This window comes from Pyxicephalus adspersus, chromosome 1, assembly GCF_032062135.1.
Source record: "Pyxicephalus adspersus chromosome 1, UCB_Pads_2.0, whole genome shotgun sequence".
NCBI lineage: Eukaryota > Metazoa > Chordata > Amphibia > Anura > Pyxicephalidae > Pyxicephalus > Pyxicephalus adspersus.
The window spans coordinates 135,507,083-135,522,136 of NC_092858.1; the positions used below are offsets into that span (position 1 = coordinate 135,507,083).

A 15,054-nucleotide genomic window follows, 5' to 3' on the forward strand; every position below is an offset into this window, starting at 1 on the left:
TATTTGATTTTGCATTGAACTTTTGCCAGATTAGTACTTAGGGTTATCATCGCGAGGGTTAAGCAAAACAGGAAAAAATTATAAATATTTTATATTAATATAGGATAATAAAATATAGAAAATCCACATTACTGACTTCTCATGCCTTGTTCTTTTATGTATATTTACTGAAAAGAGATTCCTTCCTTATGTCAAATCTTTCCACCTGATGACTGATGCTGGAAAAATAATTAACCAAGAGGCAGCAAGAGAGGTGTACAAAGCAAAAATCCACACAATAGATAATAATAGTGAGATCACTGAACTGCAACCTGCAGTGTTTATTCATTTTCATTAAAGTCAAATGCCCTGCATTGCATTGACCATCTCTATAGTTTTAACACTGCACATATCCAGCTGTAAGGCTGTAGGCCTAGCAAAGTATCGTTCAGATGAAATTTATAGGACAAAGTTGGATATCTTTATACTCACAAAACAGAATCAACACATCTAGATGACCTCTAAAAAATTAAGAAAGGTTTGTGACTTAAGGTCCAGTGTAGGAATGGATTCCATCTTGAATCATTGCCAAAGAAATCCCAGCAGCTCAGTTAGCAGGTCCGCATTAAGAAAATCACCATGCAAATGGTAATAAATACAGCAACCTAGTTAACCTTATTTTAAGCCTTGTCATAATATCTTAAAATATATCCAAACTCCAACAATGAACTTCTTTTATTTGCTTCCTTTTGGTCTGTTGAATAAATAAACACAATTTTAAATGTGCAAGGTGCCACAAATTACTGTATATCCTGTTATCAATCCAGCGAGCTTAAATGGCCTGATTTAGTAAAGCTCACCAAGGCTGGAGGGGATAGACTTTCATCAGTGAACCTGTGTGATCCAGCAAACCTGGAATGGATTTCTTAAAGACATTTGCTAGCAAATGTTTTCAATCCTGGACCAGATACATTTTAGGTTTGCTGGATCTTGTGGCTTGTGCCACAAGCTTCACTTCACATGAGCAGCAGTAAGCCACTGGAACTGTTGGTCCTGTCTCCGGTGGTCATTCCTTGGATCACTTTTGGAATGTACAAACAAATTTATACCAGGAATATCCAATCCTAAAAAAACTGCCCTTTGGATTTTCTACAAGCCAGTGGCTCAGAACCTTTTTCATGCTTCCTATACCCAATATTGCGTACTCTACTGCAATACTTAATATTGCGTAACATATTCTACCCTTTGACAGGTGCCATTGTATAACAATTAATGTTATTCACTTCATCTGCCAGTAGTTTCAAAGTAGAACTAAGCCTAAAAATTTAAAAATGGTGACCAGGCAGGTCCTTCATCGCAGAAGGGACAGGCAATGTCTCATGTGCCAAAAACACACTTACCTGCTTGATCACAACTTTTAAATTGCACTCACCTGTTGCGGGCCCTGCCATGTTGTTCCTCCATGCTTCCTGCTTTCACTCTTCACCTGGAATTTAACTCTCTTTCAGTTCTGCCAGGAAAGCTTGGTTGTGTTGGGTATCCCAGTATCCTACACTTAGCCGCACATGCAATTTTTTTTAACAGTAGAGGATGGCGATCAGGAAGGTAAGAATGACTATTTTCTACAGAAAAAGCCCTGCCTGACCCTAAATTATATATATATATATATATATATATATAAATATATAAAAAAAGTAGAATAAATGGGGGGAATAAATAAATATATCTATATTTATTAACCACATAGGGGAGGATATAAATACTCCTACATATTCTGAAAGAATATATATATATATATATATATATATATATATGCAAAGAACATTATTAATGTATGTGAAGTCTAAAGAGAAGCTTTTAGTCATGTCATACATTAGAATTATAAACAAAAATTATTTGCAACTAGGAAAATATAAACCTATATGAATGCAGACCCATTCTTAAATCCATATACACTGATTCACATATCCCTTACTCAAATCCTTTTTCTTTTCTTTATGTGTACGTTGTGATACATTCTAGCACAGGTGTCTTATTTTTATTCTGTATATGGGATTGGGGTACCATTAAAAATAAATGGTAACGCACACATACCCGAACGTTACTTAACCACCTGAGCGTTACACTGAGGTCTAGATTTCTGTACCAAAAGTGATCCACTGTTTTTCATGAAATTTTTTTTTTAAATTGTAGACCTGTAACTTACAGAAATATGTCCGAACAAGGGTTCTAGTAGATATCATGAATATAAAAAATGTTTGAAACACACAATCATGTAAAAAAAAAAATTACTTTTAATAAAATTAAATAAAAGACACAAAAAAATCAGCTTAAACAAGAATACATAAATAAATGAAAAATACTGAAAATGCGTTAATTCGGTATACTGTATAGTAATATATTTTTCTAAAACACCTCCCTAGTGTCCGTCACATACCTATAGACAAAACCACATAAATATATTTTTTATTATTTTGTATTGGATTGGATACGGGAGTTTGTATTCAATCCAATACAAAATGAGCGTTTGAATTTACTAGTTATGTACTTTGTATTTATTTTATATTATTTTGAATTGGATTGGATACACGAGTTTGTATCCAATCTAATACAAAATATTAATTTGAATTTACCAATTACATACTTTGTATTTATTTTGTATTATTTTGTATTGGATTGGATACAGGAGTTTGTATTCAATCCAATACAAAATGTGTTTGAATGAGTTTGAATTTCCTGCACACGCGCTGACGTCATCGTCGAGGGACACGCACGCAGAGAGAAGCCGTCCGGCTTTTTTTTGTCTCCGCCGGCCGGCTTCTTGTCTTAGAAGGCACCCGACGCTGGAAGGGGAACGACGCTGGATGATCAGCGGGACCAGGTAAGAAGCCGGCCGGCATCTTCTTCTCCACCGGCCGGCATCTTCTTCTCCGCCGGAGAACAAGAAGCCGGCCGGCGGAACAGAAGATGCCGGCCGGCTTCCTACCTGGTCGACGACGCTGGAACACGAACACGACGCTGGATGAGCACAGCGGGACCAGGTAAGTGATGATTTTAATATAGGGAGAAAAGTTTGGGGTTATCGAAAATAGTAACTTTTTTTAGCCCGTACCAAGGTCGGGCTTATCGGTCAGGTGGTTAACACATAGCAATGCATTAGATGCATATGCTGAAATACTTTGCTTTGTTTGCCTCAGGGCCCATGCACAGAGTAGGTATTAGACAACATTTTATAGATGTTGGATGAACACTTCGATTGGGTTCACACTGCAAAGGATTACCACAATAACCTAACATGATGGTTAGGTGCATTGATAAACTACAGTGGCAGTTATTCCTAACTCCACCACAAAGCATGCTAACACTCTACATTTGTAATTGCACTGCAACAATGTGAATCCAGCCTTAAAATGCTTTTTCAATGCTTTTAATATAACATTATTAATTAAGTTAATAAAGAAAAAAAAAAACAGCTAAATGGAAACAAGTATAACCCAAAGTAAACATTTTTTTAAAATATTTTTTTTTATTTTTTATAAATTTAGTTTTTGCGGTGGACAGACAGCACATTTGTCTGTTAGGGAAGATAAAAGAAGTAAAAGGAGCCTCTTAACTGAAACACTCAACAATATAAATAAAACATTGCCCCAGGGAACTAAGATATTACAAAAATATAATAAGACAAGACATAAATACATAGCAAAGAAAAAAATGGGTGAAAAGGTTACAGAAGAAAATCTATTCAAATAATGCACTGTATTCTATTCTTCACAACAAACAAATGATTGTAAGTTGCTATCCCTAAAAGCAAATACTATACAGAATAAAAAAAAATACACAAAATGCATAAATGATTTTAACTAAGCACAAGTCAAATATTTGCTGTACTTCTGAGTGTTGCAATGTGACAATGTTTACAGTATGATGTAGTACTTTGGTTGATGTAAAATGAACAGAGGTGATATAGGAAATAAACTAATATACAGTCACACAACAACGAATCTTCACTGGTAAAAGGTATATAGTTTGGGGGCCGTATGTTTGTATAATAATCTTTAATTTAGTCTATGCTCAAACCGGCTGTAAGATTGTGGTGCCATTGCCACTTTCCCAAGCCCCAGAGCCGATTCCTTGGATAAAACGCTAGGATTAAAATAATTCCCAAGGGTCATATAAGGTAATTTTTCATATTTGTATTCTGGACCTGTTCTTGTGTACACACAAAGGCCCCATATTAACCATCACCTTTTACCTTTTTTTATTGACTAAAAAAAAAGTGAAAAAAGTAGACTAAAAAGGCAACAGTACCGAAATACAAAATAAAAAAATACAAAGAACAATGAACTAATTTATCTAAACTAACCTAAAAACACCCAAGAAAACACAAATTAGGATTTTCTTTTTTAACCTGTACATAAGGAATATATAATCATATCTGACTTGTTTGCTGCTCCATTTCCCTTTACTTTTTTTACACCATCCACATATAGTACCATACATTGATTTTCATTCATACTACCCACAATACTTTTATACAGTTTCTTTGGTTTCAAGGATTTACACTTTCGCAGTAGCCTGTTTTTTCCCCTGGTAATCTTCAATTATTCTATGAAGTCAGCTTTTTTTTAATAAAGGTCCTGACATTGAATTTTTAAACTACATTTATAAACTACAGAAAAATCACTACAGTGAAAATATGTTTATTTAACACACTATCAACATTCATGCATAAAATGAGCTAGGCCATATATGAAAATAGCTGTTATATAGATTTGTATAATTCAAATTTATATTTTCAATCATATCTTAGAAAAAAATAACATTAAATTGTGTCATACTACAGATATCTACACTTAGAGGTATAATACGAAGAGGCAGAAATGGAGAAATCTGTTGCCTGTAGCTTTCAATCAAATTCTAATTATCAATTTTCAAAAGGTTTGAAAAAAAAAAAAAAAAAAAGAATCTGATTGGTTGTTACAAACAACCACTTCCTTTTTCTTTGCTTTTCTTTCTGCTTCTTGCTTCTTAGGGTGACTCTGTTCTCTGAATAAAATAATCAAAGGAACACATATTAAGTTGTATCAGAAAAAACATTGTATATTCCTGCCTTTACCTTTACAGCATCCCATGCTGTCCTTATTTATACAAAAACCAACTCTGAAAACACATTGCTCTGGCTATTACACATTCAAGCACTACTATGGGAATAATCAGTAACTACACAAGTGCCTTACTATGGTAAAAACAGTTATTGGGGGCCTTCAGTAGGGAAGCGTAAATAATTTTTTTCACAATACAGAGTCAGGTTAAAGCAAATCTGTCACTTAGTTTAGGCTTTTAGAAGAAGTTAAAAGAACTACCAAGAGGTCCCAGCATTGCATACATGCAAAAAGTGGCCAGAGCAGAGTCATTCTCCTATGCTGCTGCACAAGACCCCATAAATATTATATATATATATATATATATATATATATATATATATATATATATATACACACATATACCGGTATATATATATATATATATATTAAACACTCTATATAATAAAACACACTATATTTCAAAGCAACACACATAACAGTGGTGTGTATAAATATCCCTTCACTACAATGTGAAATATCATTTGAGTATTTTACTCCTAAACAAACATTTTATTATTAAAAAAAAAAAAAAAAAGGTTCACATGTTATCCGTATAATAAACAAACTTATTGCAATAGATTACAAGTGTATAGCAAAACCCTAATAAGACCAGAAGTAACCCGTTTTTCTACATCATTTCATAGAATATGATTAAGTGCAAACCTCGTATTTATAAACAGCTTAAACCAAAGCAAGCCTCATCTTCCACAGTCATTGAACCATTATCAGCCCTGGCTGCTTTAACAGATAAACATAAATGCCCGGTTTCTTGTTTTACTAACCAATACACTCATAATTGCTGTGTACTGACAGGCAACGCGTCCAATAAACAGGAAAAAAGAAATGCCAATTTGCAAGGAACCCTGAAGGCTGTCCATTAATTAGCTTTGTACTTGGAAGCATCCCGTGGCTCCCTGCTTGGATTGCTCCAATCATCAGCTTCTGCTGCGTTTTTGTAGTGTCGCCATGCTGACTTGTTAAACACCGGCAGTCTCTCAAATGACTCTCCAGATACAGCCTGGATAAAAAGAAACAAGAATGTAATGTACAGCTTAATATTCAATTATTATTCCTTCCCCACAGGTACACAACTGTAAATTATATACTCTAATATCTTAGTGATCTGCAAAATCAAAGCCGTGTAACCCAAAATATGTATATATTTTTCTGAGAATGGTAGATACTGCTCTCTTTGTACAACATATAGTAAAAAAAAAAATGCAGCAGATGCATATATACCGTGTATGTATTTAAAGAATTTGGAGAAGTGGCTTCCAGCATGCACCCACGCACACAATATTTTGTATTAAAACCTTCCCCACCATTTACTGTTATCAGTTTTTTTTATCTCAGAGTTTTTAAAGGAATATGTACAAAACAGAGGAATCCCCTTCCCCTCTTGCTCTGGTGATGACTCATCTTTGTTTTAGTGATAATAGTCACTGGGAGAGAAAGAAGGGTGAAGATACCGACAGCAATAAAGAAACAAAAGAAGGTTTATTCTGTTTTTGCCTTTACACTTGGATGTAGAATTATTATTATTATTACACAGTATTTATATAGGGCCAACATATTACGCTGGGCTTTACAAAGTCCATAGTCATGTCACTAGCTGTCCCTCAATTGTGCTGACAATCTAATGTCCCTACCTCAGTCATATGTCTTTATTATAGTTTAAGGTAAATTTTGTGGGGAAGCCAATTAACCTAACTGCATGTTTTTTGAAATGTGGGAGGAAAGTGGAGCACCTTGAGAAAACCCATGCATACACGGGTAGAATCTGCAAACTCCATGCAGACAGTGTCCTGGATGAGATTCGAACCGGAGACCCAGTGCTGCAAAGGCCAGAGTGTAAAACCTCTAATTTAACCAAAACTGTATTTTTGGTTGTGGTCAGAGCAGGGAAAGGTCTTGAACAATATAGTAAGGACTGTGACCCTATCGAGCTTTCCCATGTCATTCCTGCTCACAGTACTAGGGCTAGGAAATCTTCCAAGGTAATAGACAGCAATGTTGTAACCTCTTCCCACTATCCAATTCTAATATATAGTTTATAATTTTAGAAATACCTTTAGATAGATGACAGCATCAGTGCCAACGCCTTCCATGGAATAGAGTTTAAGGTCCCCTTGAAAGTATCGGGCATACAGTCGAGAGATAGGGAGTCCATAGCCGAACCCAGCCTAAAGAAAGAAAACATTTTATTAAAAAAAAACTTTTGCCTTTATTGATGGATTGTGCCACCGGCAAATTAACTTTAAAGTTATAACTGCTGGCTGCTGGGCTGACCTTTACTTTCTGTAAAAAAAAAAAAAAAAACCAAAAAGAATTGGTCTTATAGGCTGACAAAGCCCCTAACTTTCAAAGTCAATATGGATCCTTTATGGATGGTTTTCAAAGTGGAAAAAGTGTGTAGGCCCCCAACACCACACACTGACAACTGTATCATAAAGTATTAAAATCAAAAGGAACTGACTTATCAAGTGTATGTATACCCTAACAATGTCTTCTTTTATTTTGCTATCTTTATGGCAAGTTTAGAACTCATTTGGATCCCACTTTTTTCCCACTGATTTTTAAAGAACCAGCATTTGCACATTTGATAGTTGGTGGCAGTGAGCAATATTAGTTCTCCTTACTTCTGCCCCTATTCATTCAATATAGAGCTGCTGCCAGGAGACGCTACTTGTAACAACCCTGGAGAGACAGCGGTTCCCTGGCATGAGGAAGCAGCAAACGCACAGAAACCTCACCTCCAGTATGAACAAAGCCTTGGTCTGTAAGTACACTGAATGTGTTTTAGTATATACTGTATGTCCAGTAATGGCTAAAAACTACCTGCTGATCATGATAGAGATTCAGAGCCATCTGTGTCTTGTAAAGCCCCAGAGTCCTGAGACTCTAAAATGCATACAATTTCATTACAAGGTGTTACACAATTTGCAGGGAATTCACCTTTATTGAAAGATCCTCTTTTCCAAGTGTGACCAGAGTCTTTATAGGTGGCAGGATTTCAGTCTTCCCTTCATGTTGTTCCACTGTTGCTCTCATTGAATTCTACAAAAATCAAATGTAAAAAATGTAGCATTCTTTAAACAAACGCACTTCATTCATTCATACAGTGCTGATAGTGGAGAAAGTTATACGCATAAAAATTAACCCAACTGTCACCAAAGACATGCACATTTATCTAACTGTATTAAATTGGATAAATGTGTAAATATTGGCTGAAAGTTGAGTAAATCGATTTATAAATAGTCCTTTTTATTGTATATTATCTACAGTATACTGCATTGCCCAAACATATGTTGGTTTTAAATCAATTATACCAGCGATAAATATTATACACAATGTATCACATTGGTAAAGGGCAAACCTTAGGTCACCAACAAATCATACTTCAATGACTCCAGTACAGACAGTGCTTCAGGGTAAAATGTTAATAAATCAATTTATTATCCTGGATGGACATTCTATACACAGTGTAATTCAGCCATTTCTGTAGTGTTAAATGGAGCATTTGATCATTCCAAACAAGAATTGTTTGGTCCAATTCAAAGCCCTAATCTGGATTTGGAATCCCCCAACTGGAAATCCTTGCACCTTTTACATTTTTTCCATATGTTTCTGGTCCATTTGTGGGATACCATGTGCTCTGCACCCCCATTCCATGAGCAAAACCTAAATGCTGCATATTTTTGTAAAGTACAAGGGATCAAAGGTTGTCCTCCTCCTCACAATGATGGGCTCACATGGGCGTATTGTAGCCCCTATCTCTGCAGCTTTTAGGATCCATCTACCCCAAGAAGGTAAAGAGTAACTGTGACATGACACTTAGTCATCTCAGTGTCATTCAACCAGGAATAGAACAGGTGCTGGATCCCTAAGTGAGTCTGCAAGGGACAGCACTAAAGAAAAGTTGAGAATTGCACCAATACAATTGCCTTTTTTAAGAGCTGCTGGGGTCTACAAGCTGGACTTGAGTTTTATAGCCATATATCCAATCAGAAATGTGCGGAAACAACCATTGTCAGAACATCTGGATGAGGCTCAATAACCAAATCACTGTATAAGCATTAGCAGTCTGAGGATTTTACAGTTTTGGGCACTCTGTGAATGCTGTTCCTATGTGCTTTTTTTGGCACCGGAATAATTAAAGCACCATGCAACAAGAAGACTTTAGATGACTCAAATGAGTCAAAATTACTACTTTCTTTGCCTGTGATTACTAATTATAAAAAGTAAAATAATGAGGTAATAAGCTTAACATTAGAATAAAGTAGCTATTTAAAAGCCCAATTATTATTAAAATGGTTCCTCAAGGACTACATATAAGAAGGCACCACAATATATCATTGTGGAAGCTGCCAATCTTTTCTTATGAAATGAAATGCTTGCTGCTTCACACCACCCAAGTAGCGTTATCCCTTATTATAGCAGTAAATTACTCTGTAACCAGGTTGAACTGTAGCCAAGATCAGGATAGTGATACCTCTAATTCTGCACAATTATGGCAAGGCTTTCTATCCTTAAATGGATTCCAATACACGCTGTTATTAATTTGATTCAGAGTGGAAAATGTCACGGCTCAAAAGTAACTAGTTTTGCCGGACCATAATGCTTTGCTCCTCCCTCTAACAGATGTGCCATTAATAATATTACATTTACTTTTTCACAGCATAATAAAAGTAGAATTTCCTCTTGCCATGTTTTCTCAGGAGTCTAGGCTTAACTTTTTATTACCCTTCTGTCCATGTCTGGGAAGTGACCTCAGCAAAAAGGAATTAAATGACAGCTTGCTTTTTTGCAACAAAAACAGAAATTTGCTAGTGTAAGGTTTACTGAAAAATCAGAGTTCTGGGTTAGGTAAGGTAATGTGTGTGCCAGTATTGCAACAGAAAATATGAGATGGGTGATTTCAGTTTCTTGACTATTTTAATAATAACTTAATTAGGTCTAAAAATGAACAATGATGGAGGAAAAAGTACAATGATTTGTAAAGTCTGTTGTTCAAAGTGGATCTCTAGCCAAAACTTGTACAACATAAAGAACATTTAGATTTTCTTTTTTCGCTCTTTCTGTCCTGAAGACATACTGAAAGTGTTTGAATTCCAGTGCCCACTGAAGATTCTCTCTAACCTGTTTCCATGAGAAATGGTTGAACATTTTGGATTTTTTATCATTTTTATTTTTGCAATGACTACCAGAAGAAATAAAAGTAAATCTCCCCAGCAAGAAGACTGATAACAATAAAAAACCTGAAAGTTCTTTTTTTTATATAAATATACTTTTAAAGATTTCACTTTAGCTTCCAGGAATCTAAGGCCAGGAATTTGGCCATTAGGACAATGAAAAGATGTTTGATGCTTGCAGCAATGTCTGGCAGAAAGCAGTGGAATAGAATGAATTTCTGATGGTTAGGTGGCATAAATCCATATGTAGCCATGCAGCATTGGGTATCTTCCTGCATATCTGCTTAAGGTCTGGGATTCGCTAGGTAGATACAGAAGGTTAAAAATGACAGCTCCAGAGTCTACAATGAATCCTAACTAAACCCCAGAGTTCCCTCATACAGAACAAACATAAGTGAGCAGAGTCTTACCATTCATAGATATAGTACCGAAGTCCCGATCTGTTAAATCTGTTCCTTGCTAGGATGGGCTGGACCAGTGTGCTCTGTGTGTAGTGACATGCTCTGCTGCTTTCTAACATTCTCTCTTTGGCCTGATTTATTGAAGCTCTCCAAGACTGGAGAGGATACACTTTCATCAGTGAATCCAGCAAACCTGGAATGGTCTTTGGAGAGATTTCCTAAATCAGATCCTTTGAGTCAAAGCTAGAGCCCTCCGACTGGTGAAGAGTTTGAGCTTTGTTAGGTTTAGGGCTTATCTAAATCTGTGTCAAAAGGGGTCAGAAAACAGCAGAGAGGGCCACTAATTACATGGAGAGCACAGGACTCCAGCATAACTGCTTGATAGGGAGGTACAAAAATGTTTCTATTGTTATGGACTGCTGTACTATCTATATGCAGTATGTAAGAGTATGCTTACCATTATTAAATGGGCTTTTCAAACCAATCAGAAACAGCAGCTACTAAATGCGGGTTCTTGCTTTGCTGCTTTTTACTGGCACTCAGACCTCACTGCATGTACATCCGTTTTTCCAATCAAATTCAAATCTAAAGCAGGTAACTATTAGCGCAATAACTTTTTTAAGTTTGGCTGCAGTACCAGGTTTCATATGTAGGTGGTGCTGTAGACATAACCTTTTACTATGGTTCTCAGTCCTCAGTGTGCTGCATAAAAACATGGAAGGATTTCAATAGGCTGCCAAATTTTGGAGGACACAAAAAAAGCCTCAGTAAAGCAATTTACCCAACATCATAAAGTTTATTTATAAAAGCTGCAAATCTGGGAACAATCTCAGGGCTTAGAAATAACTGTATCTGCCAGCAGGTTTACGTAAGTAACCCTGTAGATTTGGAATATATATTGAATAGGTAAATTTATGGCAAATACAGACTTTTCCATCCCTAATCAGGAAAAATGCAAAACTAATTTGGGGACAGCAATTTTAAAATTGTATTTCTGACAACTTAATTTGCCATTACAGAATTGGAAATCTAGAAGTGTGACAACTTGAACACAATCCTGAAGGTGCATTATAATTATGACAAAGGACCCAATGAGAAATCAGTTGGAAGACAGATCACTGGCCACTGCATACATTTGCCCTTGTAAAGACACTGATTTTTTCAAATGCTCTTTGTCTGCAAGGTAATTTGTTTAATATGCTTGTATCACATCATATTATTTGTGTCATCAGATAAATCTACAAAAAGAGCTTTTTTCCCCCCCAATTACTGACCCAATTGTTTAGAGAAAACACACAAAGCCAGAAGATGGTTTAAAAGTTTAAGCACTTTGTAATCGTATTCCCATCTGGACAGCATTCTGCTGCTACAGCAAAGCATCTACCTTCTTCTTCAGTTTTATGTAACAAAACATAAAAGGGTTACAGAACATTATAATAAAGCCAGAATAATGGTAAGAAATGATGTCTTCTCACAGTGAAAGTTTCACTCATCATTTATTCATTATTTATTTATTATCTGTATCCAAAAAAACAAACAAAAAAAATTTGTCCAAAAAGTAAAATATAATTTAAATCTTGCAAGAAAAAAAACAAATTAAAATTACCAGAAAAAAAAACAAGAATCCTTAAAACAATACAATGCAGTGTACCTACCTTAAATAATTCAAATAGCATGTGGAATAAATGTGAGGGAACATAGACCACCTGCAAAGGTCTGCCAGGAGCCTTAGCTGTAAAACAAGTACATATATACTAGTACATATATACTAGAGTTCTATGAGCATTCTGACAAAAAAGGGCAACGTGCTCATAAGTTCTCAATGACCATTTACTTATAATAAAGTTGAATATATTTAATATAACAGATTCCTAAAGGCTTTGATTTCTCATATGCCAAACAACTACAGTAAGAACTACCTTTATTTAAAATGGTTTTACTTATACATGAGACGTTTATTGGAATTAAAGTCCAGCATTTGAGGGGGGCATCTTGTGTTTGAGATACTTTGAGTATATATATATATTAGATAGTATACTGTTCATTTGTATTACTTAGAACAAGTTTTCCACTATAAGGGAGATTGTATGTACTTGAGTTAATAAAGGAACACCATACAGATATACAGAATAAATATTTGATCCAAACTTTTATATATAAAAACATTACATTGAACTAGCTCATACATTGACCAAGAGAACCTGCATGCCCTCACCAAGCTAGAGCAGTGGTCCCCAACGCTTAGACGTCACAGACCACTAAATTTACAGACTCAGGACCACGCATGCGCAGGGAGCCGTGTGTCATTTAAAGGGGAAGAAACTTCCCCTATAGTGACGTCATGATGCCAGATCCTGCCCACTCTCCCATCACAGGTCTGAGCCTGCGATGGAAGAGCAGGTGGGTTGTGTCCAGAGACAACAACCTGCTCACTTCCCTGAGCCTGTGATGCATACAGGAGACATGGTCCGCTGCTCTGGCTGGTGCACCCCCCCCAAGCGGGATCCTTCTCCTGACCCCGCTGGGGGGTGCACCGGCCAGAGCCGTGGACCACCAAAATTTTTTTGGGACCACAGGTTGGGGACCGCTGTGCTAGAGGGTATCTGTTGCAGTAAAAAAAAAAAGCTAAAAAAAAAACAACTACTAACCTCTCTGTATGCTACTTAGCAAAGCCGCCCCTGGCCATGCATTTCAGATGTTATGAGCAGTGAGTGGTTTATTTACAGGATGACACATCATTTATTTAGAATATAAACGTGTTCCCCATGTCATCAATCCGAAAAAATGTATTACATGAGCAAAATAAAAATCTTGAGTGTTTTTACTTTTAATTTTGGAGTTTACTTGGTTAGTGTTCTGGTCTTTCAAAGACACAGAGAACACAGTGGAAAGCAATTTTGTTTTACACATATTACATAGTCTTTGCAAGGCTAGAACCCCTCAATCAAGTAAACTCTAAAATAAAAGTAAAAAACACTCAAGGTTGTATTTTTAAAATCCTGAAGGTTAAATCCATTGTGGAAACAACTTATCACTCTTCTTGTCCTGTTCCCTTTGTCTGCCTCTTGAAAGATCATATACCAAGCCGTTGTGATCTGGCCACTGTACATCTCTAGTCTGGGGAATTTTCCAATACAGCCACTAAGACTTCTCTCTGACAACACTATATTTCAGCAAACAAACATTCCGAAAACTGTAACCTAAACAAATGATTTCAAACTTTGAATAAGAACACATATTACTATTTGGATAATAGTCAGATATTGCTTTTGCCATTTAAATGAATTGTTTGCTTGTTATAAAAAAAAAGCAATTCACCATTGAATTCTTCAATTTTCAGCTCAGGTGCAGACAAGTAGTATTGCTCACACAGCATCTTTGCAGTTTCATAGGCATCTGTTGAAAAAATATATATTCAGCTATCACTGGTATACTAAAAATGGAGCATAAAATAAAGCTTTAACAAGATGGGTGGTTAGCAATATAACAAAATTTTTAACCACAAGCTAACCAGGTAAAATAATGCAAAATGACCCCCTAGAACTTTTTGTATTAAGGCCAGCTAGATAAAGCTCACCTAAAAAAACAATAAGCAGAATTTAGCTATTATGAGTAGTAGATTTTTTGGGGGGACAGAAATCTGATGCTTGAATTTGAGACTAAGATATTCGAACCCCAGAACAAGTACTTGCAGGCAGTAGAGGCTAAATGACGTGGGTGGCACTATGCCCTGGGAGGTGCCAAGACTTCAGTGCCTTATGTTTATGGACCCCAGAGTAGGAGCTTTTCAAGTTTTCAAGCAACAAACAAGAGCAAGCCAATATACCATATTTTTCGGCGTATAAGACGCTCCGGCATATAAGACGCACCCAATTTTAAAGGAGGAAAATCTAGAAAAAAAAGATTCTAAAAGATTATTCCCCTTCTGATCACCCTGTGCCAATTCAACCCCTTCTGATAAATTGGCAAAGAGTGATCAGAAGGGGTTGAATAGGCACAGGGCGATCAGAAGGGGATAAATTGGCACAGAGTGATCAGAAGAGGATAAATTCCCCACTCCGTGCCTATTTATCCCCTGCTGATCACCCTGTGCCAATTTATCCCCTTCTGATCACTCTGTGCCAATTTATCCCCTTCTGATCACCCTGTGATCTGATAAATTGGCACAGAGTGATCAGAAGCGGTTGAATAGGCACAGGGCGATCAGAAGGGGATAAATTGGCACAGAGTGATCAGAAGAGGATAAATTCCCCACTCCGTGCCTATTTATCCCCTGCTGATCATCCCTTCCCACTTACCGGTCCGTTTCTCTCCGCCGGCTTGCTTCCGGGATCGCGA

The 15,054-nt window shown here is 36.3% G+C and overlaps 1 protein-coding gene and 1 long non-coding RNA gene across 2 annotated transcripts in view; both read right to left on the reverse strand.

Annotated features, from left to right (window-relative positions):
- Window positions 1-8,039: 8,039 nt before the first annotated feature.
- The window catches only part of PDK3 (pyruvate dehydrogenase kinase 3), a 40,889-nt gene continuing 33,874 nt past the window's right edge, over window positions 8,040-15,054 (reverse strand). The window contains exons 6-8 of the mRNA XM_072427905.1: window positions 14,035-14,112; window positions 12,372-12,448; window positions 8,040-8,180 (exon numbers count right to left, since the gene is read on the reverse strand). Coding sequence (XP_072284006.1) covers window positions 8,055-8,180; window positions 12,372-12,448; window positions 14,035-14,112 — 281 coding nt within the window. The 3' untranslated portion in view covers window positions 8,040-8,054. The remainder of the gene's footprint in view (window positions 8,181-12,371; window positions 12,449-14,034; window positions 14,113-15,054) is intronic.
- Window positions 10,388-12,364, reverse strand: LOC140341958 (uncharacterized). Its single transcript, XR_011922965.1, has 2 exons — window positions 11,991-12,364; window positions 10,388-11,418 (listed from the first exon to the last, which is right to left on the reverse strand). It is a non-coding gene; the product is annotated as an uncharacterized lncRNA (long non-coding RNA).